We start from the raw sequence: 25,704 nt of genomic DNA, 5'->3' as shown, positions 1-25,704 counted from the left end.
ATAGAGGATATTTAAAAAGAAGAAATATTTCACAGGAGACAGATTCAAATATGGTTGACAAAGCTAAACACCTACAAGAAAGACTGAAATTAGTGAAAACAGAGGTTATTGGTTTTGGCAATCTGCACAGCCTCAAAATACATTTGGAAATAAAAGAGAATTCAATTTACCCATGGTATCTTATTTAAACCCAACCTGGTTTATTACTAAATAGGATTATCTAGAGAAAAATCCTATTGGATCCAAGTAAGTGAAATTGAAACTACTAGGTAACTATGAGTTAAAATTTGAAAATATAAGACTTAGGACAAAAGTGGAAATGTGCATAAGGAACTTGGCAAAGCAGAAATTGCATCAGGTTACATTAAAAGAAGTTCTGATGTGCAGGGAGAGTACTAGTTAAGCCCCTCCCTGGATATCAGCCTCTGGACAAAACCTACTGAATATTTGCATTAATGATCTTTAAAAGGACAGGAATACACTAATTAAATTTGTCTGTGGCACAAACTTGGGAGACATCACCAACACAGACAACTGAAGTACGGCCCAGCAAGAAAGGAATGATCTTGAGTTTTCAAATTCAACATGGCAAGTACAAGTACTCAGACATGAAGCAGTAAAAGTGATTGCTAAATCCTGCAGTGTTTCAATAGCAAACTGGTAATGAGGATGATCCACAGTTAATCACAGGATTCACAAGTCTGCAAGCTGTTGTGTAACATCAGGTATTGGAGAGTAATACTTCTGCCAGGGTTGAAAATGTATTTGTGCCATTATAGACACCATGCAGAATTCTGGGGTTTTATGCTCAGAAAAGACAAACTCAATCCAGAAAAGCAGAAAGGCTGGATTCCACTGAGACAAAATGGAGCAGGATATTTATGTAGAAGAGGTAGACATGAACAGTGTTGCTAGCTGCAGACACCTGAACATAACCTGAAGACAGAGGATGTGTGTGAAAAAAGTGTTTTCCATGATGTGGTTTTATATATACCCACAGATTACATTCTATAAATTGTGGAATTGGAGTGAGATAGAATGAGACAATATCATTCAAACTGACATAAATGCTTATGCTTTGTAGTACCAGAATCCTGAAATTAAAGACACTTTCTGTACTGTTCTGTTTTTCTTCTCAAGCCAGCTCTGTGCTAGTTTTGGTGCACACGGTCACTACTATGGACAATATAAAATTACTACACTTGAAAGCAGACTGGTGTTCCTTCAAATTTACATGAATTTTGTATTAGACTAATATACACAGTCCTTTTTGTTCTGTTGAATTCTGAATAAATTAGTTTGAGGCACATTTAAGTTCTCATGTAAACATTGTTTTTGTTGTCTGAGTTCATATCACCTTCAGTAATTTTGGAACTGCAGGAAAAAATGTTAGAGATACTTTACTCTGTGTCATTCTTTGGGTTAAAATACACTGGCTCACATGGCAGAAGCACATCCCTGACTTTCACATGTGAACAGCTGCCATGTCCCTTCACTTCTCCTAGGGACACAAACATCCCAATAGCATGAGCAACAAAAGCAAGCACCAAGTGCAGTTTCACACACCTCAGTCTGCTTTACAGCTGGGCCATCTGGAGATGGTGCAGAATGGTGCAACTCAGAACGCAAACTATTGTTGCTCATACCTAAATTGTCCCTTTAATTGTCCTTCAGAAGCACTGTAAACTGGATTTGGCATTTGTATCAGGGATCAAATCGTCCAGGACAGGGGAAAAAGTATTTTCATTTCATCCTGCAGTGTGTCTCCAAGCTGCAGCATAGATTCAGTAGATAATCCTCTTTGATTCCAAATTGGTTTTTAACTGCATTCATCTAAGTGTATCATACCACTTTAACTAGATGATAAACAAGATGCTGTTCAAGGAATATTTATGTTATTTATTATCTGGAACACTGCATCAAAAAAATTAAATTCCTATTTAGAATTTTCTGATGATCATCTAATTAAACTAGAGAGGCGTTTATTAAAATAAATGATGTTATATTTCTTATATTAGCAAAATTCAAATTTATAATTACTTTAATATACAAATTATTAGGTGCTATTATAAGATTTATTATTTAAATCCTAATAATATTTAAATTATAATAAGCAATAATGCAGTTTAAATAATATTGAAATTTAATATTTTAAATTTATTTTTTATAATTATTAAGTATTATTAATAAGTAATATTTAATAAACATGTCTATTAAATTTATGGAATTCTTCTTATGAATAAATTCAATTAACTCAGAAAGGAAAAACAGCAATAAATATGCAGGAAGATTTAGTGCCATTATTTCATTATCCACATTAACATTCTTTAAATCTACCTGCTGCAACCTTGCTTGAGCACTGGATGTTTATCTGTTTGCCTTGAAAAAACAACAGGAGTTTGCTCATGGAGATGGATATAGGATTCCTCGGATAAAAAATGTCTGCCATACATTGGCAAGCTTGTAAGAACACAATATGGTCAACTTGGCCATGCTCTGTCCAACAAGCAAACCTCTAAAAGTGGTCACTTATCATTCCCTTTTCCGTGAAGTCCATGGTTCATCATCAGAGGAGACATATTTTCTTTTTCTACTGTATCTGTTTTGATTTAATTTTTCAAATTTTTTACTGCCTCGGATGCCTCAGAATTATAGTTTCATTTGTCCTGGTTTCTAAACATATTCTTGCACTAAACAAAAAAAACCCCAGTTGCATGTAAAGTAACTAAATCATAAAGATAATAGATTTGACATTCCAAACTCTTCATTAGCTCTAAATAAAGCAATCATCAATTGAGAGATATTTTTGCTTCACAGGAATGACAGAAGGGGGGCCGAGGTGAAGTAAGGATGAACAAGAGGAAATCATTCTGAAAGTGATGCCATCATTTTCAGATCAGAGAGGCTCTGTAGTTTTCCCCCATTCAGTGGAGAGGTCTTTGTCAGGGCAGCCCAGTTCTGGTCCAGCTGAAGGGGTTCTGTTCCTGTCAGTATATCCAGAGTTGCATGACTGAATGTGGCTGTGCAGATGATGAGGGGCTGGAGTGCTCCTGCCAGCTGTGAGCCTGCACAGAGCAGGACAGCACTAGAAGAAAACTGGGGCCAGCACAAAATCTGTTGTGCTCAGCCTATACAGGGTTACTGCATTGATTCACCTGACAAATACATTAAAATTGATTGCTTTTGGATGCATGAGAAGGATGTGCTGTATTCCTGGAATGTTACTTTTTGCACTCACCACACCAGACTTTACTTCCTTTTGTTTCTTACTAAGGATGGGGCAAAGGGAAGGGTCAGGGAAAACAGATTATTTCCATTAAAACATCAGGCTGTCTAAAACTGACTGTTTGCTAGGTTAACTTACTTGCAACATCTGACCCAGCTCCAGCTTCACTGATTCCCAAGCAAGCCACAAAATCACCAGCTATAGTTGGTACGAGGAACTGCTTTTTCAACTCATCAGAACCAAACCTGCAATAATATAACAAAAAAAAGATACGATATTAAAACCCTATGAAGGTAAATTTTATTAGAAGTTAGTTACAAATTTTGTTCTACCCACAAATTTTTCTATGACTGGGTAAAAGCTGTCCCAGAGCCAAAAGATAGAATAAATACCCTCCAAAGCTGTGATTCAGAGTCTTCACCACAAGTGCAGTCACAATCATTTAAAAGAAGTTTTAAAAAGTATTCAGGCGTCTTATTCCCACAGAAACGTGTGGTCTAGATGGCCAAAATTTACATGACTGTTGCTTTAAAAGCTCCAAATCTAAATAAACATAACCCCTGAGGATTCCTCTCAAGGCTCCTGCACTACTCTGCAACCACCAGGATGGAGGACCTGGTCTGTTTTCTTGCACCATCTCTTTGCCAGGTTTTAGTGGTGACTGAAAACTTTTGACATGTGATGGCCACCATCTGCAAAGACCTGTATTTCAATTATTTGTACTTCACATCTACATTTAAATCACTCAGTAAAATCCATTAATGCTTCTTCCAGCTATTCTTTTATCTCCACAAAAATAAAAAGGGAAACAGCAAACTCTGGATGGTATTTTAACACAAAAATTTCACTTGGCTTTATTTAAATTCAGTTAAGAGCCACACATTGTTTTCCTGCTGTTTAGAAGACTGTATCCATCCAAGATATGCTACATCTATTTCATGCTTGATTTTGTCAAGCTTTAATTTCTTGTCATGCTTTAATTGAGATTCACTGATTTCTTCTTGCAGTGTGAATGGTGAGTTCATGGTCTAGTTCTCAGACCTTTCTTGTGTGACTGAAAAATTCCTTGGGTCATGAAATGTCTTATGTGTCCAGGAATCCATAAATTCAAGTTCCTCCTCAGCCTCCTCTTTGTTGTGAGGCTTCTCAGCTCATCATCACCACTCATCTCCTTAGGCTCCTGGGGCCTCCTTCTAAAACATTGTCCCAGTATTCCCAAAGGAATGGTGCCATTCAAACTAAGATTAAGTCATCCCCTCCAACCAACCCTGGCACAAAGGACGTGGGACAGCCAGGGAACAGACTGGGATCTGGCAGACACTTCCATTTGGTGCACACAAGCAGCTTAATTCCTAGTCCTGTCCCTGCTGAAAATCACAGCAGCAATCCCAAATAAATACAAGAAGCAAGTTCAGAGTGCCTACTCTTTCCTCTAGCATACTGGAACAAAGTACCCATGTCTGTTAGGCAGAAAACTTTGTTTGTTAATTTTCCATGGGGCCTGATCAAGTATGATTTAGATTTAGATTTTGATTTACCCATAGCTGCATATTCATCAGTCAAAAAAAAAAACCCAAACAGCCCAACCAACAAAATGGAAAATCAGATTATGAGAGCAGATAGTGGTGATTTTTGGCAAGGCTTTCTAATGCTTGAAACTTTGCTAACCTTTAGCATTTCAACAGAGGATTTTCACAGCAAGACTTTGCTTAGAATAATATTTTTGGTTTGATGTCTTTCTTTGTTTTGAGTTCCAGAAAACAGTTAAGTTCCTTCCAAAAATGTGGTTATAGAAGATGTTATTTTGCAATCAAAAAAAAAAAAAAAAAAGTTGGGCAACACTATATTCAGAAGATGGTGGGTCTCTATGCCTTGCAGGAGACAGCTAGCTCCTTGCTCAGCTGCTAGCTTTTGTGTTAAAAATATGCCACTTTTGCAAAATTCTACTCATCTTAAATTTGCTTACTATTTGCCTATAAACAACACAAGGAAAAAAAAAAAAAGTAAAGTTCACTGCCTACTGCTGAAATAAGCAGCTCTACACTGATTTGGTATGACTACAGATGTGACACCCTACAGGCATGTCTATAAACTGGGAAATGCCTATCATTCACTGCCTCAGCTAGGAGCTGCTTTCTCCACTCTATTTGTGGGCAAGAAGGGCAATATTATATCTGAATGCATTTGAAAGACTGGCAGAAAGTGATGTTCCAAACCATCAAAGGTCAGATCACTGCGGACAAAGCATTTTCTATTTAGTTCTTAAATTTAGAAAGATTCCTGTGTTATATATTATATATCTATATCCTGCAGAAAGATTTAGAAACTTCTGTAATTCCCAGAATCCCCTGCTTCACTTAGGGGATTCTGGGAATTACAGGAATCACATTCATGGAATTAGTTTGTAGGTACACTCACTATGTGCTGGATGAATGATGAACAAAGCCCAAGGTTATGAAAGCCAACAAAGAGGCTTTTTTAGGGGTTGATGGTTGATTCCCACATCATTGTTTGATGTGTGCAACAACGCACAGCCAAGATGCAAAATCTGACATATCTCTATGAACGTGTTTAGGATCCCCATGGTACACAGATACTTTTAAAGAAACCACCCAGGACATGGGTGCCATTTGAATCCATGGCCCAGGACAAGCAGTTGGTCGTCCCACTACACAGTATGAGGTAAAGAGGCACACAGGCAAAATTTCCTGTAGCAACCAGCTTTCTCTTTTCATTACCAAGTTTCACTTTTACATGTGTGTGGGGGGCATTGGACTGTATAAATAGCCAGTGGAATTGGCTCAGCAGTGGGGGAAAAATTCAATAATGCAGATACCAACTCAATTAAAGATTTCGTCAAGTTAACAACAATTTCACTGTTATTTTCCAAGAACTTCCACTGTAAGATTTCACTAGCACAAATATGCATAATTTCACTGTTTTACTACAGCAGAACAGAGTAACAGAAGGCCAAAAAACTGAAATGGAACAAAGTCTCATTTTCTTTTACCCATAGATTTTCTTAAAACCCCTGAATAAAAGGCTGTCATGGGGTCAAGGTAGTACTGTCTGAAGTCTTTTAAAATACTATTTTTATACTCAGTTGGACTATAGCTAAGGCACTTTTGCAAGAGACACACTGAACTCCATGCATTTAGCAAGCTTTTGTTGCATTACACAAAGGAGAAGAAAACTTTAAGAAAAATTTGTTGTAGATGAGACCTCCAAAGTCACACATACAGCAGGATAAGCAAATGTCAAGGGAATAGAGCTGATATTCCAGATTCTTCAGTAGATTTACAGATATTTCCATTCAGAATGGGAAAAAAAAGTCAACAACCCCCTAAAAATTATCAAAAAATCCCTAAAATATTCTTTTGAGTACCACTACCCTTCTTGTATATCTGTTTAGCGCAGAGAAATTTCCAATTTCAACATAATTATTAGAATTTAATTCCCACCCTCATCTTCCAGAATTTTAGGTGTATCCATATTCCAGGGACAAACTGCTGGATCAGCCATTTGCCCCACTCTAATTTTAAGAATTTCTGTTCTAACACAGAATATGTGCAAAACTTCTTCATGAAGAAGTTGGTAACTTTTACTGGGGGAGGAAAAAACCACAACAAATCAGATTAAGAAAATGCAGAAACCTAAATGATAGTAAGTGATTAAAATGGGAACTCTGACATAGATGATGAGAAAAAGAAAAACTATTAATAGCCTAGAATGGGCATATTTAGGAAGCATGATATATGTGCTACAATTTTAGGACCAACACCTTGCAAAGCTGGAAAAAGAGCAAGTAAATTATAAAACAGAATTAGACTGATCCTAATCCTTACAACTAAATGCATCCTTAGTATTACTGCAGTGGGATATAAGAAAAAAGACAAACATCAACAAACTGGATTCTGGAATTAAAACTTTTTCATTGATTGTGGTACCAATATTTCATGTTTTTAAACATATCATCTACTGCTCAGCAAGGTTTATGTTTTAACATATAATCAATATAACTCTAGCATCAAAAAAAAGAGAGAAAGTATTTTCTCCCCTAAAGCAAACTGAGAGAAGCAGAGAGTAGGTTCTTTCCTCAGGCATTACTGGGTAGCAACTAGGCAGTAAATCTACACAGTATTGGTTTTTTTTTCTACTCATGACAACTGAGTTTTAGGCTAAACCAAAGTTTCTGAAAATTACCTTGTAAGGGCAGGGGTAGCCATGCCCGTTTGCACTCCAATGGCCATGGGAATACCTCCACAACGGATATTTCCCAGCTCTTCTGCCACTGCAATATTATAGGAGAAGTCCAAACCCATGCCGCCATATTCTGAGGAAAAAAAAAATCTGTGATTCTCATATTCTAGACTGGCATAAGCAACAAGAAAAACAGCAAAAAAAGATGTTGCTACTGCAAGGATTTGCCAACTGACATTTAACTGCTAATTTTTAAGTATTTGACAATTACCAGCTTCCCTTTCACAAAAGCAATACCACATTATTCTCTACAATATTGAGAACTGAATTGAGAATGACACCTGCTCTAATTATCTCTGTGCACATCAGGTCACCTCAGTATCCTACGTAGCCTCATTACTTTTACTGGAAACAGCAGGAAGAAGTGACATGCTGTCTAAATGATACCAGAAAGCAAAATTATTCTTCCCATAGCAAGGTCATATTACCACAAGGTAATAAGTGCTTTTATTTCTCCATGATAACACCTGACACCTGCTCTCATCACCCAGTGCAATCCTCTTTCTCAGACACAGCAGCCAAGTCAGCACGGAGCGCGACCACACACAGGTTGTGTTTCTATTCTGAATTACTGCTGTAGCTCAAAATTCATGTTAGACACAACTGCAGCACTGAATGCATTCATTCCACACCCTGCAGCCAGTCTGTGCAGTGATTAAAGCACTCTTGTTCACAGGGAGCTGACAAGCTGGGGTGCCAGCCTGGTGCCAGCACAGCCTGTTGCTGCCCCTCTCCCCGCAGCATTCCAATCTGCAAATTCAATTAAAGAAGAAATTATTCTTCACCTCATTCCCATGCCCAGTGCTGATAAACCCACTACATAGTGAAGCACAGAAAAAGGCTACATTGCTATGATGGATGAGGTAATTTTTAGCTGTGTTAAATAGCTTATAGTCCAAAGGAAACACGGTGAGAAAGTGAAGGTTAAGGTTACTACCTGACGTCATTAGTTGACTGAGCAGCTTTGATTAGATAATGCTGCCTCTTTTTTTTTTTTTCTTTTTTCTTTTAGCTCCTTTGAAGACTGGCTAAGAAAAATTCAAATAAATAGATACAAACCCTCACCCCTCACACACACAATAAGGGGCAGATGACCCTCGCCTGTTTTCACTTGCTGACCTCAAACACTGAGCACACCCTTCACCGACCTGTTCTGAAGTTTTCAAAAAACACCATTAAATAAAGGTCAAAACACCACAGTGCATATAAACATGGGGCTTTGTATGCTATCATCTGTTTCCTAAACCCACAAAACCTATCTTTGTGCATCCTTTCTTTGCTGAAAGGAAAAACACAATAGGAAAGGCAAAGCAAAACGTTTGGTTTCCAAAAAACGTTTGTCCTTAGGTCATAATGAATAGTCTAGACTGTCAGAATTAAAAAACTTCTACTTTTCCAACCTTTTGCTTGAAAAGAATGTTTCTTAAAAATACAAAATAAAGTTCCTACTGGGAGCTTAAGCAGTACAATGAAACATCAGCAATATGGAAATGTGTTTAACATAACAGATAATGTAATTTTCTTGCCTTTACACAGCCCCCATCAATAAATAAATGCTCTGAGGAGCAGTAATGGATGTGCCTGTAAAGGCAAGACTATTTAAATATATCTGGCATGAGAGAGATTTTGCTAATCTGGAATGGATCTATAGCAGAATTATAACAGAATTATAACAGAATTATAACAGATAACCTCAGTTCTGGCACCTCACAAATCCTTTTCATTACATTTTTAAAATTTTATTTTAAATCAGTCAATGATTTTATTGTCAGACTATTGTTATTACTGATTTTATCTTTAGTTTTGTCTACCAGGCAGTTATATTCCCATCTTTCCTTTAAATTTCACAGATCAAAACCTTAGTTTCTTTTGATTTATCCAAAGTAACTTCCCAGGAGGAATGTTATGCACAAAACTGACCCAACTTAGGCTACTTTATCCTAGTATCCAGCTTAGAGACATTCTTTGTCCATACTACAATCCATTGTATATTACCACATAACAGACTCTTCTAGCTCTCATTTTAGATAAATTACGAAGCAGTACACTTTAAAAACAAAATACTGCAAAAGGCCAACTTTTAAAAGGATAAGAATGAAAGAATTTCTGACCAAAGGGAGTAAAGGAGCAGAATGAAGCTTTGGGAGCTGAAGGTGGAGAAGGAAGTCCTGCTGGGCAAAGAGATTATAAAATCCCAAGATTTTATAATCTCGGGATAGATAACACAAGAGACAACCACAGATGCAGGCAGGAAGGGCAGAAGCAAATGGTAAAACCATTAATCAGACCACACCTAAGCTTTCATCACTTCTGCTCCAGGAGCCAAGAAGTTAAAGTTTCATGGAGAACTGTGAGTGATTTGATAAACAATGATAGGGAATGTATTTTTGAGCCCCACATACTTGATCAAGGTGGAGACTGATTTGTCAGTGCAGTCTGTGCCATTATTACCCTGGTAATCCAGGTAACTTAGGCTGTGGCTAACCACAGTTGTGTCCCATCTCTTTGGAGAACCAGCCCTCCACACCGAGCCAGGCTGCCAGTGCTGTCACACACAGCATTAGCAGGTAGTGCTGGCTACAAGCATCAAAGAAATTTCCTTTTTTTCTCAGGTCCTAGTAGCAGCCTGGTGCTTGCAGACCCACTGCCAGCACTTCAGACAGAGATTTTGGGGCTGGTGTGAGCACATTTCCCACCACGTCATGGCACTCAGCTCTCAGACAAAACCACCAAGCCATTCTTATTTCCATCTCCTCCAGTGATGATGGTAAATCTTGATGAAATAGTGTTACATTTTTATTTGGCACAGAATTTACTCTTTTTTGGAATAACTTATTTGCAAAAAAAGGCAATATGCTAGTGGTGGTAGGCTTGTATTCGCCAGTCTCATCAACAAACACCATTTCCTGGAAGTAGCTGTACTATGATGTAATTGTAATAGGTCAATTAAATTTTAATTCAGAAGAGCAAACACCATGCCCAACACAGAAGTGAAAAATTTTGGTGATATTTTTGGTGAAAAATCCATAGTGAAAGAAACCAAATCAATTCCAGACCTGATCACTTTACAAACATACAAACCAACAGAAACACACACACACACAAACACAATTTCAAAAAATAAACAGAAAAAAACCCACACCAAAAAAACTCGACATCAATAACAAATTATATTTAAATATTCACATGTTAAACATTTCTGGGGTAAATACTTCATTTTACTTTAAAATGAGATGAGGGACCTTTAGAGAATTGTTTGGCTATATTACCAATTTTAATTTGCAAGAAAATTAAAATAACAAAGAGCAAAGTAGACTAAACTAGGCAGAAAGTGGAATGTACTATTGGCTTTATAGCTGAAAACAGGTAGAAAGAGGCAACTCAGCTATGTTCAAATTGTTACAGTTTTGATGATAAAAGCACAACTTCCAGCTGTTAAATGGCCTAATATAATATCTCATCCATTGCTGGATATCAGGTTCTTTTATGAAGCAAGTGAAATATAAGGCCCAAAGCAGAGAGCACAGAAACACACAAATAAATAAAGATTCTGCACTGCTGGCCATGGGCAGGACCCAAGCTGCAGGAAGGAAAAAGTGTGAGGAGGAAGGAAGAGCAGAGAGGATGTGCTATGGACTGACCACAACCTCCCATCCCCATCCTGCTGTGCTGCTCGGGGTGGGGAGTGAGGTAGATCAATCAGGAAGGAAGGATGGAAGATGAACCTGGGAAGAGGATGGTGGAACATCTTGTTTTAATTTGCCTTTGCTTCTCACCACACAAATCTACTTTAACTGGCAGGAAATTAAAATAATTTTCCCCCTGCCAAGTCTGGTTTTTACTGTGATGGTAACTGGTGGCCAGTCTCCCTGACATTCCTCGACAGCCAGGCCTTGGCACTGTATTTTCTGCCCTGTCCTGTTGAAGAGGAGGACTGAGTTAGTGGTTGGCCAAGATGAACCTACCACACCATGGTCAGTATATTAAACTATTCCTTTAAATTGGATCTCTGCTTTTCTACTAACCACCACCATCACATTATTTCACCACTCCCCAACCCACAAAAGCTCCTTATTTCATACAGACCAGCAAACTTTTACATGTCATGTTTGTAGATCCTGGCAGTGGAGAATCCAAAAGAACACAGTGAATCTTAAAAAAACATTGGTTTTAAAAGATGCAAGTGTAAATTCTACAAAATCTGACAATTTAGGGTATCAGGAGTCTTACATGAATTTAGGGTAGACGGCACAAATGATGCTCAAAACTACAAATGAAAGAGCAAGACATGGTGTCTAGTTGCAACAGGTCAAAATGGAAGCACTGGTGACAAGACCAGTTGGAAAAACAAAGGCACAGAAAGTCTATGAAAAAGGAGTCATAAAGGCAAATGAGAAGCTGAAGTCTCTCATATAATCGTTTCACCTTTGTGAAGACCGGAGCATTTCTTGCCACTTATTCAAGAGGACTGTTCAAATATGACTGTTCCATGATGAGATAGGCTTGAAGTCTCTAGTCAAAAATTTGTAAGAGTTTACAAGTGTCTCTATTTGGAATTTGCTTCTGAACCCCATCTAGTAGCTGTTAGTGGGAATGACAATATCTGTAGTGAAAACAGTCTGTAAGCGAATTGAAGCAAGGTGAAACAGGTGGTCCTCACATTATTTTAAGAATGTAAGTGAGCCTGGATAAAGGGATGGTGATAATATAATGCAGCTGTATCCAGAACTCCATGTTAAATGCTTAAACTTATATAATTTATCTTGTTTGTTTACATACTTTCCAAAGTTTCAGTGATGTCTACCTACACCAAAGAAAATCACTCAGTATTATTTCTACTCTAGGCATCTACCTCAGTGCAAAAAAACCCCAAATATGTGCTCTCATATTTGTAAAAGACAAAGCATGAATCGAATCCCAGTTTGGAAACAGGTCTGAGAGACTTCTATATCTGACATTAGGATGACAAAGCTAATTGCTATTTTTCATCACAGTCTACAATTTTAAATCAACAGAAGCAAAATTTAAGTGCTCAAACCTTGTTCACCTGTCATAAATATGGTTCAAGAATTTCAACTCCAGAGAAGTACAAAGAGCCTTGAATCTATACAACTGCAAATGTCATCAGGTAGGACAGTACAGAAATCCATATCATAATTCTTTTCCTCTGCTTTATATTGAAGGGATTTAAAGGGTGTACTCTCTGTCTTGTGGAATTTCCCATAAATCCATTCTGAAAAGTTGAGACTGATGAAGTTCAGAAAACACCCCCTGCCTTCTTGGTTATTTGCATCTGGCTGGGTGTAGAGGAAAACCTCTCATTAAAAGTAACAGAAAATTGTGAGTCCATTTTAGTCTTGTTGAGATTAAGAATATGTATTTTTGGGCTATCCTTTTTCCCCAGATCAATTCACAAAAAAAAATCAAAACAAAACAACAAACCAAAAAAACCAACAAAGAAAAAACCTCTAGACGCAAATAAACCATTGTAACTGGTGGAAAGTTCCTTTTAACAGATTACCTTATTAAGAGAGACCAAACACCCCCAGTTTGAATGATTTTGTCCCAAACCAGGAAAAATTATAGTGCTTCATGATTTTATTTGGTTGATCCTAGAAAGATCACAGTCACCTTCAGTACTTGCTCTCTCACAGAGCAAAAATTTCAAGACAGATAAGGACTTACTCTGCTAACCAAACTTTTAGTATCACTCATCACCCAGTAGCCCTTGGAAAAGGAAAAATATGGATTGGCTTCTCATTACTTTTCAAGCACTCATGGCTGGCACCACAAGTACAATCCCAAGAGCAATTAATAATGCAAAATGCGTGTTCCTGCCAAACTCCTTCTGTATTCTGTATTATTCTGTACTGTATTCTGTATTATGTTCCTTCTTTCTACAGACGTCATCACAGCTGCCACCACAGAAACTAAATTTACTGAGACAAATAAGGTGATTGGGTCTGTATAGGACTGTTTTAAATTAAGACAGATCTACACTATAAAATAAAGGAGAAACTTCTCACACAGTGTAAGGATAAAAACTCTTCTATAACACCACCACAAAATACCACAGAGGAACTTGGCAGTGCCTGCCACTGAGCAGATAAATACTGCCACTGAATAGATAAAGATAAATGCACCACAGAGACCTGGCCCCAGCCAGGGATAGCATGGACACATTTAAAAAGGGTTCAAATCTGTATAGGACACTTGAAAAAGCTAGAGCAGTATATTCTAAATCACCAAGCTGCCAACACCTGCACTTGCTACTCTCTAAAACATCCCTCAAAAATTTGTAAGTTTTCTTCATTTTCTAAGTGGTTATGCAGAATCACCCAGTGACATTGAGTTAGCAATCACATTTGCATAAAACTTTGAACTCAGAAGGTTATCAGAGCTCTTAAAAACAATATCACTCAAACCCCCAAAAATGTGTACAAACAATGTTATGGGGGAGGAAAAGCTAAGCTGCCCGGTACAATAGAGTAAAATGTACACATGACATTATAAGAAACATCAACAATGTAAAAGATGTAGTAGCCAAAAGAGAAAAGAGGACAAAGATCCAAAGTGCACACAGCCACAGGAACCAGCTATTGCATCAGCTCCAAGCCAGACAAAAACTTTAAGCAACCCCTGGTCACAGACTCCTCAGTTGTCTTTTGCCTGGAGTTTTAAATGGAGCTTATTTACCCCCCCACCCCAGGCCTGATCCAACACCTGTTCCAAAGAATTGGAGTTTAATCGAAATAGCTTACAGCTTTTACTTTAAGGTTAAAGAGCACAGATCTCAATTATTGTACATATGAAAGCGTCAGTCAAACTAAATGTCACAGCGTAAAGAAAATGAAATAAACACCAAACACACAGAAAAATGAAGTCAAGAAGTATAAAGGCTGGCTATCACCCTTCCTGAGTTCCAGGGGAAAAGCCATGTTACTTCTCATGGGGATTCTCTTTGGGCAAGCTCATAAACAAATCACAGAATGCATTTCAAGGATATCACCTTTGCAACCTGCCTGCTGCTTGAGATCAGTCAACCAGCAACAGCTCCCAGACTCCTTACGTACATCGAGCACACACGTTGCTACCAGCCTGCTCTAAAGTTTGCTTGTAGATGCTCAAGTAAATTCTCTGAGTCAGGCATATCCAGCAGTGAATGCTTCTCTCCAGCTTGAAGGTGGGCACCCTTCTGATGATCAGGCCACCACTGCACCAAATCCTCCAACAACTGTCCACTGCAGTCCTCCTGACACAACCATAAGTCAGCCCTTGGAGGCACCCAAATCTGTCATCAGCATCTGTTAGCCCCATGTAAAATGTGTTCTTCCTCCCAAGAAAATGTCTGAACAGCTGCTCAGCTGTCTTAAACATATTTGTTCACGTTGAACAGGTAATAATCAGTCCCACACCTGCACAAGGATGAAGCAGGTACGTCACATTTATGTGTTGCTGGTGCTTCTATTCAGGACTCATCCTCTCACATGGACGGCCACAAATTCCTACAAAAAGCTTATGCTACTCTGCAAATTTTCTGCCACTAGGATCTTGAGTGCGAATGCACAAATAGATAGTATAAGGAACATACAGTAATGCACAGACATTCAACCATCCATAGGTCAACAGGGAAAAAAAATGGGAATTGAGTTATCAATGGGTAACCGACAGAGATACCCCAAAGAACATACCCCAGTTTAAGCACAACAGAGAGATGAGTAACAGGACTGAATACAAGTATGTACATTTGTAAGGAATTTTTAAAAGCTGGATGAAAAGGAGTCACTGTACTTGGTTTTGTAGCTCTCTATAAACAAAAAAGCAGACTTACTGCTTCATTTCTTTCAGGCATCCAATTACTTTCATTCCTTTAAGGTATCAGGATATACAGTCAATATTAAAAACATCATTCTGTTTCTTCTGAGTTCCAAATAAATAAATCAATTAAATAAGAAGCAATACTAAGTGATTTAAGGATTACAGACTTATTACATTTGCTACTTACTAAAAATTCTATGCTAAGATTTAATATATAGACTAAATATTTATCAGTTGAAAGCTATGTTTAATTTTCTTCCCTACAAGATCTTTTATTCCAATCCAAGATAATAAATAGCTTGTTGGAAATTCACATTTGTCTGATATGAAAACTTTAGACACTTAATAGGTCACACCCGAAGACATAAATTTTACTAGCTCACACTTTGCAAAAATTGCAATCTACAACAATTTGCAATAACTTAAAAAAAAAAAAGATTTCATCATGTGTGCAGTGAATAATGAAATAAACTTCGGACATGCTCTAGAGCTAGCCTGGCCAGCACAGAGGTTTTAGTTCAGTAGCAGCAAACTCGGAACAGGAGTGCACTGCAGGAGGTTTCCACAGGAATTCCTGATCAGCACAGACTTAAAGGACTAAATGAATTTCCATTAGAATTTCCATTCATGGCTGACTTCCTAAGTCCTTGAGATGTTGGGTCAGATGCTGAGAAAAAGGTAAAATGCCATCCTAGCTAACAGCCTTGCCACATTGCAGGTCAGCACAGTCCCAGCACAGCCACAGCCAACAGATTATTAAAGAGACATCCATCAAGTAATGCTGGAGCCAGAAGCACACCCTCTGTCATTAGATAATTTCCTTGTTTATAAATTCTCTTCAGCTGGCAACATCTGCCTCTGCATGCTGACACAGCCTTCAGCGTGGGCAGGGCTGGGGCCGCCAGTCCCACAGCTCCTTGTCTCTGGCAGCTCCCAACCCTCACTCACCCTGTGGACAGCCCATCCATCGTGCTGGAACCTCCACAGGTCCCAGTTCCCAAGGACAGCAGAAACCAAAGGAGACCACCTCCTGTATTTGTGATTTTTGAGAAACCTGGCTGCTTTTGAAACTGCTTTCTGCTAGCAAAAGCAAAGCAATAAAAGAGTATTTCTAGCTCTGAGCAATGGATTGTGGTGAGCTCTTCAAGACAAAACCCAAATTTGCAGTTTTCCAGGAAAGGCAATGGGTTTGATCTCAAAAGGGGAACAAAAGTCAACGAAAAATTAAACAATCCAATTATAACAGTAAATTGTATGCCTCTGTCAGGTGACCTTAGGTTTTTTTTACAGACACACAAAGGAAAGATCACAATAAAAAACATATCTGGGGTAAAAATGAAAGCACTTTTGCAATGTCAGAACAATGCCTTTCCCTTCATTTTCTCCAATAAAGTCAATATTTCAGTAAAACTGATATGTGTCCATGCTTTCTCGATTCTTGATAATTTTAATGTAGAAAAAATTTCATTGACAACTTTTATTTGGTTTAAGGAATGTGGATAAATGTTTTAAGCCATATTCTAGAGCTGCAAATATCTGGCTCAGTTCTCATTTTTGCCTAGGATTCTGTGTGCATCCTTGTCTTAAAGATTTGTCAACCAGACCATATACTGAAACAGATTATTCCTCTCTGTTTGTAGAAGAGCTGACACAACAGGATTCTGATCTGAACTGCTATCTCCAGTGTGAAGTATGCTATCTACTATTTTTATTTATGCTGACGTTGTAGGGTGTGCTTTGTGTGTGTTACTGGCCAAAAATGAAAGGATTTTCAGTATAGTGCAAGCATACCACCAAATAAAATTCCCCGTTCAAGATTATTTTCTTCAAAAGAACCTCCTACTCAGAGTGTTATATTATTTCTATAAGAATTTCATCACACAATGTTGTCTCCTCCAAGAAATTATTATTGATCAGGACTATATTTTTTCTTCTTATAGATTTAGTTCTGAAATCAGTACCAAATCAGCTTGCAAAGCAATGAAAAGCAGGTTGTTCCAAGAGAGAATAACAGCACCCTGCTGCAGACCAGATAAAATGATAATACAGTTTGCAATTAAAATCACATCAAGCTGCCTATTACACAGTTACCAGTGTGACACACTGGGGTCCATAACATACCTAGAGATTAATCTAGGGCAAAAGGGAACAATGACATGGCTAAAGGTATCTGTAGAAGACTGAGATGAGTTCAGAGAACCAACAAAACCTCCTCCCCAGAATATCCCTGCCTTGATTCTCAATCCTACCTAAATTATAATTAATGATCCTAAGAATTCATGGACCAGTAGTTAAATGCCCTTTTACTAGTTTAGCTGCAATTTTTTACCACAGAAATAGAATATAGATTTAGCCATAGCAAATTAAAGTCTGCAGTAAGGATGCATTTGCATCATTTGCTATTTAAACACTTAAGACTAAAATCAGACCTCTCTCAGTTAGGAATATTTACAGACCATTCAGGAACCCAAGAAGGGTTCACTACTCATCTCAGTAATTTACTTTTGTAAGTAGCTATACAACAAATTTTATTTCAAATTCTTGTTCCCAAAATATCATTCTAGAGTTACATAGCAATAAATGTGTATTTTTATTCAACACACTGAATATGTGGTCACATAGTAAGTTTGTAAAGGAATTAAATTTCATTGCTTTCTCCATGAAATTCTGAAAGGCAAATTACATTAAATCAACACATGCATTGTATTGTTATGGGATGTTCCTGAAATTGAATTTAAAATATTTATATTTTAAAATAAGAGAAGCAAAACAATTTTTTTTGAGGGAAAAAAAAAAACCCACCTTCTTCATAGAAATTCAGAAATTATTCCAGGAGATATTTAAAAAACAATCTTAAAAGTATTGGCAAATACCTGAATAATTATCTTCATGGCTCAATAATCTAGCCAATAACACACCTTCCTTTCAAATTAAACAAATAAACAAACAGGAAAACAACAACAAATGAAGGAGGCTGGAGTCCCCTCCACCTTGCACCTCCCAAGGACATAGATTTTCCAGTCACCATGATTTTCCTATCTCTCCCACACATCTACATGTAGACAAAAAGTGGGAATAATGGGAGAGGAAAAAGTAGCCTTTCATGCAGAAAAAAGCTTTTGTCAAAACTATACATTACCACTAATTTTTAATTGGTCTTGTATGAAGGACTTTCTATTAGATCCATCTAATTGCAAAGAATTTTTAAAGCACTTGCAACCATCCATCAGACACCTGGTGTTTATATAGTGTTATGTGTTTCTAAATGAGTAACTGAATCATCTGAAATAAAAAATAAATACCATGCAATTTATTGACAAGTAGTATAAGAATCTCCAGAAACAAAACACACATTTAGAAAATTATTTTAATATACTAAGGCTCCTTGTCATGGTTTTGAGTTACATGACTTAACATCTCATAAGAAGCACTATTTTAGGAGGACACTCACTAGTCACAAACTATTTGCCTAATTTTCACATCCATCCATCTATCACTGCAGGCTTCTGTGGTCACGAGACCCCAGTGGGCAGCACAGGCCTGTAAGAAAGGGAACTGAACAGGATTTTATTACCATAGGCACCTTTTATCACAGTTAGCCATCTCACTGTGCAGCCACTGTATGTAAGATTGCTGATGAATGCTTTGTTTCATGCAGTCTCCTGGACATTTCTGTTCAGAGAGAGAAATATTTTCCACCATCTCCTAGTTACTCTTAAACAACACCTCCAAAGAGCTTGCTGATAAGCTTTCCAGTATTTCAGAGGCACCCTAAGGAGGTGCTGGGCTAAATTAGTTTCCTCATTTATGGGCAGCACATGACATGGGAGGTGGCTGAGACTGCAGAGATCATCCTGATGACACACAAAGAGCCCATTGCTGCTGGACCCTTGCAGCTCCCCTGCAGCTGAGACACTGTGGGCTTTCCATGCTGCACAGCAGAGGCAGCAGATGTGCAGATGTCTGTCCTAGAATGGTTCTGGCTTAAAATGCATTTCCAGCACATATCTTGTATCTCACAGTCATGCAAAAATACAGCACGGTCAACATCTCTCAGTGGAGACACTGAGCCCACACTGACTCAGACTGTCTTTATAAACTGCCCAAGAGCCAGTTTATAAAGACAAAGCAGCTTTTTCATCATTGTTAGCAAGGTCAAAGTGCAGAGTGAGATGCTGAAGAAACAAAGTCCTATATAAGCATCTGTAACGTGACACATTCTGAAGCTTCTGCAATGTCTCAGACAAAACTATAATAAATGTATTACAATTTACAAGCTTCATGATCCTGAGCATACTGCACATCCTTTCAGTGCTGCATTATTATAATCCTTTTCCTCCTTAAGAACAATTTGCTAACTCATTATGATTAATCCAGTGCATAGCATCTCTCAGCATGAGGTAGGCCCAAACTGAGTGATTCTGGCAACAGCAAATTAATGGTGAGCAAAGCAGCAGTGACTGTGCCTCCTTTTTCCCAACTACATCATTGTACAGAACCACAAAGAATGAGAAAGTCTACACCAAAGACATCAATTTATGCTCAACTCTCACTCTATGTTTAAAATAGTTGAGGAAAGGACAAATACATTGTTCATTGAATAGTGAGCACTAAAAATTAGCAGTAAGCTTTAAGACCATGCTATACATTGTTGAAACAATGAAAACTTACATGAACAATTCCTCACTTGTAAAGCTGCAATTCTCTTTCCATTAAAAAAGAAAACAAACCAAACCAACCAACCAAAAAGCAACAACTACAACAACAACAACAACAACAAAGGGAGGGGGAAGTGAGATGAGTTTTTCCATCTGGAAAAGATCACAGCATCTTCTGGGCTACAGCCTCATCACTTCAAGTCAGGTGGCATAAAATAATTAAAAATAAGACATGAATGAATGCACATCTTCTATCTCAAAAATCTCCAACACAGAAGCAAAGGAAAAGCTTATTTATTTTACCTTCATTTATGCAAATATAGTATAACTGTAATGACTGAGCTTCTGTTTTCCTTACATTACAAAGCCCCAATAAAGAATTGTTTCTTGTTTGAAATCTCTCTCAAACTGTGGTTAATCCTGTTTTCTAAATCTTGGAGTAGCATTGATAAAGTATGAACTGAGAGCAATTAACTAAAGCAAGAACATGAAAAATTCAGCAAATACAAATTCGCCTAAAGAGCATGCTAAAAGACAGACCTTAGCAATTACATTTTCAAACCAAACCATGTGACTATTCTCTGCATTTTAAGGAGGCTCACATGAAATACTAGACACATATTCCTGTTGCACAGATTTTTCTTATGTGTTAGAAGTATTGCCATGGAAAGAAATAGAAAATCCCACAAAAGAAACCCCAACCTTTTACCGTTTTAGGGAAATTGCTGTTTGGAAGCTTTGCTGCTGCAGACTGAGGTCACCCACACTAATGTTTTACCACTGGCAAATGTCTTCCACTTGCAATTTAATTGCAATTCACTCTGTGAGATTTGGCTTGCTTCTGACTTTGTGTTAGAGTAGTTAGTGCTGTTGGAGTTCTGTTTAATCTTGCCCTGCAGTTGAGATGATGTGTGCAGCCTGTCAGCTTCCAGAAAACTTTAGGCTAAAACTTTAAGCAAAAGAGAAGAACTAGCAAGTTTAACTGTGTTGGAACAAAGAGGTATAAGAAACTGTTACTCTTATTTGAAGATGAATATGCTTGAGTAATCAAGCAACAAATTTTGATATGATTTTTTGTTAGTTTTGTTTTTCATCTCTCAGTGTATCCTTCCATGCCAGCTTTCCAGAGCTAAGATGTGTCTTCAGACAAATCCCATTCTCTGGTTTGTGTTTTCCATTCTAACCTGGGGTGAAAGTGCTCCCTAATTTCTTCCTCAATGAAAAGTCTTTATCAGTGTAAATGCAGCTTTGGGCACTGTGCTTCTGTCCTGTTTCTTATGCTAATGAAGATTTATCTTCTTCATCCTACATTCAGGATGTTTTTGGAATATCTTAGCAAGATGAATGGCCCTCGTTGATCTGATTGTTTTGTTGATTACAAACACAGAAAAGGTGGAAGAATCCAAACCAAATTCATCTAGGTTTTACAGCAGGATCAGAAGACCTCTGTTTAGCCTGCCAGCAATGGAGAATGTGCTGCAACAGGGTTATATAAAAACTAATCATATTGGAATTTAATTATTCCAAATGTTTCCCTGTTGACTCAATTTTAATTTTTTTTTAATCTGACCTCTAGCTAAGTTTCTCAACTGCTGTCAACAACGCCACAGCGTTGCTAAGCAAAAAGCCCTCAGCTCCCCACACTGCCTTGCTGCCTCCCCATGTCTGGACAGTCAGATTCCACTTAGAGATACAAGGCACTACCTGCTATCAGGTCTTTCCTGCTAAGGAAGAGAGGGGCCAAACAGTTGTATTTCTTATCTTTCATTTACCCATTCAGCTACCTTCATTTTCTTATCTCCTTGCATAAGCATGGAAGCATTTTATATCTCTTCAAAATAAATGGCTAGTGAGGCAATACAGCCCTCGTATTGTACTACGAAATTTCTTTTAAAATGCCTTATAACTTACTGAAAAGATGAAATTTTTTTCCCCTTAATGATGACAGCAGGATTTACAACACTAGTAAAAGACATGGAAGAGGATGGTGAGGAAGGACAAAGTAATTTAGAGATAGTACATTACCTACAATTCACTATTGTCATGTTTTTGGTCTCTATGACAAAGTAGATGCTGCAAGATAACTAATATGAGTATAAAGAGTAAGTCTCTTGATACACAAGTTAAGATATTTTATCACAGTCTCAAAGAAGCCAAAGGAGAAAAAAAAAAGAAACCCTGAAGCAGAGAGTAGTATAATTAATTAACAAGGAACACAACAGAGGAATAATTTCAGGAAAGCTCATGGAAAGGAAGGAGTGATGCTCACCATTGCAAAAAACAAAGGAGAAAGAAGTTTAAGAATAAAAGTACTTTGTTTAAAACCTAATTTAATGAAGCAAGGGGTGGAAGGAAATATGAATCCTCACAACCAACTTGGTATGTGCTTTAACTGAAGTTTCCTCCTGGAAAAAGCAAACAGTAGGAAAAAGCTTCTTTGGGGGCAGGTAGAGACTGGAGAAACAACCCAGCTCCACCACTCAGCTTTAACAGACCAAGATTTTTTATTGCCATCCCGTAATCTTGTCTGGTATAAGAATGGCCCCCATGGAAATGGGCATGTACAGGACAAACCTAACAATGGGTGAGGGCTCACAGCTCTACAGAGACTGCAGCCCAAAACAGGTAAAGGTAAAGGCTTGGGACTTTCACCAGCTGGGACTCTCATTTTCCTTATTCCACGGTGAGGACTGGTTTGAAGATAACAGACCATCCCTAAGTGTGAACCACTGCCCCATCTGCAAGCAGAAATCAGCAGGAGAAGGGTTTCTGACTCCTGGAGCAGCCACAGCTGTCACACTGTGGTGCTGCCAGCAGCTCTGCTGTTATTCCAGCCTGAACATAATTTGTCTCTGGCTGTTGGCTTCCCCATCCCTCAGCCACACAATCCCAACTGCCTGGAGCAACAGAAGAGTTATGAAATAACCAGTGCTAAAAAGTGGCAGATTGTTTTAAATTATACCACAGTGTACTTCACTTGTTATGCTATCTCCCTGCACAACACTTTTTAACTATTAGAAGAATACTTTTTAAAATCAATTTGCAAAATTTACACCAGCTCCATTTTAAAGCTCCCTTTTTTCTAATTCTAATGGCCACCCTACACACTCTTTAATGAGTGTCACCAATCCCAACACGGCTGTCGGAATAACATAAAACCAAACTAGAAATGTATGAAAAACCTAAGTCCCATGTGTTCTGTCCCATACCCAAACTCTATACAGAAGTTTCATATTTGTCTGTTTAATACTCTATCTGGGGCTTTCACATTACAGAATAACAAAAGACATGAACAAAACCACAGCAATTTTGATGGTTTCTTCCCCAAAATTTGCTTTAGAAGTCTTTCCATGGCATCCACTCTCTAACTTCAATGTGACTTAACAAGCTGTCTAGAGAAAGCAGCATGAAAACTGAAGACTGATGGTTTCCTTACTTATCTTTTTCTGTTTACAGTTGAGATTATTTTCTCATTAGCATGATAAATGACTTAACATTTTTCACTACTTTCAATGATGACATAAGCCAGGTTTATTTTACAAAGAAACAGAGCAAAACTTTTTTATAAAATAAATATATATGTGATTGAAGTGTGTGTAGCAAATAATTTGCAGTCAGAAGTTGTCTTTTTGCCTGTTTGCCAATAGACAACAAACTTATAAATGTGCTTGAAATTGTTTAATAAACACTTTTTCTGAACAAATGTATGGAGATTCTGAAGACAAGCTGCCTATTAGCAATACCAACCTGATTTTCTTCCATTATTCATACTCTTGCACTGTTCACTGAAAAGAGACTTTTTTATATCTGTCTTATCTATGAAGATGCTCTTAGTGATGATTAAAGATGTGAGGACATGAGAAAGCAAGCCAAGAACCTCTACAGAAGGTCCCAGAAGATTGTCCCAGCTGCATATCTTCTTCATGAATACAACCGGTATGTCTTCACCAGCAAAGTTTCCAACTTTTGGTGAGAAGTGATAATCTCAGTATTTCATTTGCTGGCAGTTTTTCAGTCTATATTTCTCATTTTCTTCCACTGTCCTAAACAGGACCTCATTTCCTTGTTTATGCCAGACACTTATATTGTAATCACATGACTGTAATCACTCCATAGCTCAGCTAGAGAGCTCCTAAATTGTTCCTACAGATCAATCCTTTGAGCTTTCTTAATTTCTTCCTTGACCTCATTAGTTTGCCAAAAACTTTCAGGCCAAGACATGCCCAGCTAATAGCTTCCATTCCAAATCTGTCCTCAATGCTAGTAAAATATGCAGTTAATTTAGTTGTTGTCCTAAGAGCTGTAGATGAAAATTCCCTGAAATACAGAAAAGATTGATTTGCTCTTTTTTGAGCTTTTACTGGTAATTACAGTGATGACCTCTGCAACACAAGTGGTAAACAGATGCAGAAAGAAAAGCAGCCTTGTAGCAAAGAGAAAGAAGAAAACAAATATTTAAAATAAAGAATGGGATAAATTCTGCTCAAGCATAAAGGATAACTGCAAAACTCTTACAGCAGAACATGGTTCAGTGCTACTTAGTAAACTTAGGTCTTTCACTGGCAGAAGCAGTCCAGCACCAGAGTGAAGTTATTCCAACAGCCAAACAAAAAGACCTCCCAAAAATGTCTTTCTGGCTGATTAACAGATGGGTAGAGAAATAAATCAAGATCACAGACCAAATTAAACTAGATAGCAGTTTAATTGTCTCTAGCAGCATACAAAATGGTAATTTTTCAGTATTTTGTATTTAGGAAAAACAAAAGAATCATAGGAAACTAAGGTGAGTTAAAAAAATTTAAAACAGATCTAAGTTTGTTTTTTATTAATATTGCCACTAGACATGGCATGTGCCAGGGAAAGGGCTCTGTTGTTTCTACAGTTTTAAATAAATTAACCACAGCTTTCCTAGCCAATAATGCACACTGCATTAAGTCTAGATAACAGACTAAAAGACACCTTACTTAAGAATATTCTCAATTGCTACTTAGGATTTAGAGAAACCAAGTGCATGAAGATCCAATTTTAACCCCAGTAAGTCATCTTACTGTCATCAGATATGAAGGGTGACAGAAACTGCAGGCACCCTCACTACTACACGCTCAAGTTGTTCAGTCTGCAGCTCCTCATTAATATTCTCATGAAAATAAGATACACTTCATCTATGTGTTTCAGGAGACAGCCCTGCTTCTTTCATTCCCTCCTGCAATGGGAGGTTGGCAGACAAGCATGAAAGCAGGCACAGTTTTGATGTCAGTGTGAAGAACAAACACTGTAAGTCCCAGCGCACGACTGTGATTTAACAGCAGCTGAGGGTCTCTGAAAATGCAGGGCACCTGCAGCAGCTCATTTGAAACCCCTATTGTGTTGCAAACACAGAGAAATAAATCTTGCTAGTATTTTCCTATTATTTACTGCAGTATTCACTGCTGCACTGACTTTAATCAGGCAGAAGAAGGGTTCATGCTGCCATTTGAACAAATGATGGACAGAAAATCTAATTCCCACTTGGCTGCATGGCCAGACCGCACAGCTGCATGGTGGTTTCTCAGACAGGCTTTCTGCTCTGCCAACCACACCTTTTGCTGCCTGGCAGGGTTGCAGGCCTATGGGAAAACAACTAGCTGGGCAAGATTTGCACAGCACACTGCAGCAATGCTTCCATGCCTTGCAAGTCCACTGCTAAAAGTCACATCGAAACACTCAGCAAGATGCAAGACCAAAGTCTAAGGTGAGAACCAA

General features: G+C 37.9%; 1 protein-coding gene across 1 annotated transcript in view; it reads right to left on the bottom strand.

Annotated features, from left to right (window-relative positions):
• The window catches only part of LOC132071808 (probable acyl-CoA dehydrogenase 6), a 75,282-nt gene that overhangs the window by 22,103 nt on the left and 27,475 nt on the right, over positions 1-25,704 (bottom strand). The window contains exons 3-4 of the mRNA XM_059469590.1: positions 7,430-7,559; positions 3,365-3,471 (exon numbers count right to left, since the gene is read on the bottom strand). Coding sequence (XP_059325573.1) covers positions 3,365-3,471; positions 7,430-7,559 — 237 coding nt within the window. The remainder of the gene's footprint in view (positions 1-3,364; positions 3,472-7,429; positions 7,560-25,704) is intronic.

The sequence above is a fragment of the Ammospiza nelsoni genome, chromosome 1 (assembly GCF_027579445.1).
Source record: "Ammospiza nelsoni isolate bAmmNel1 chromosome 1, bAmmNel1.pri, whole genome shotgun sequence".
In the NCBI taxonomy this organism is placed as follows: Eukaryota; Metazoa; Chordata; class Aves; order Passeriformes; family Passerellidae; genus Ammospiza; species Ammospiza nelsoni.
The sequence above is the reverse complement of the archived record's forward strand: the minus strand, read 5'-3'. Positions and strand labels throughout refer to the sequence as shown.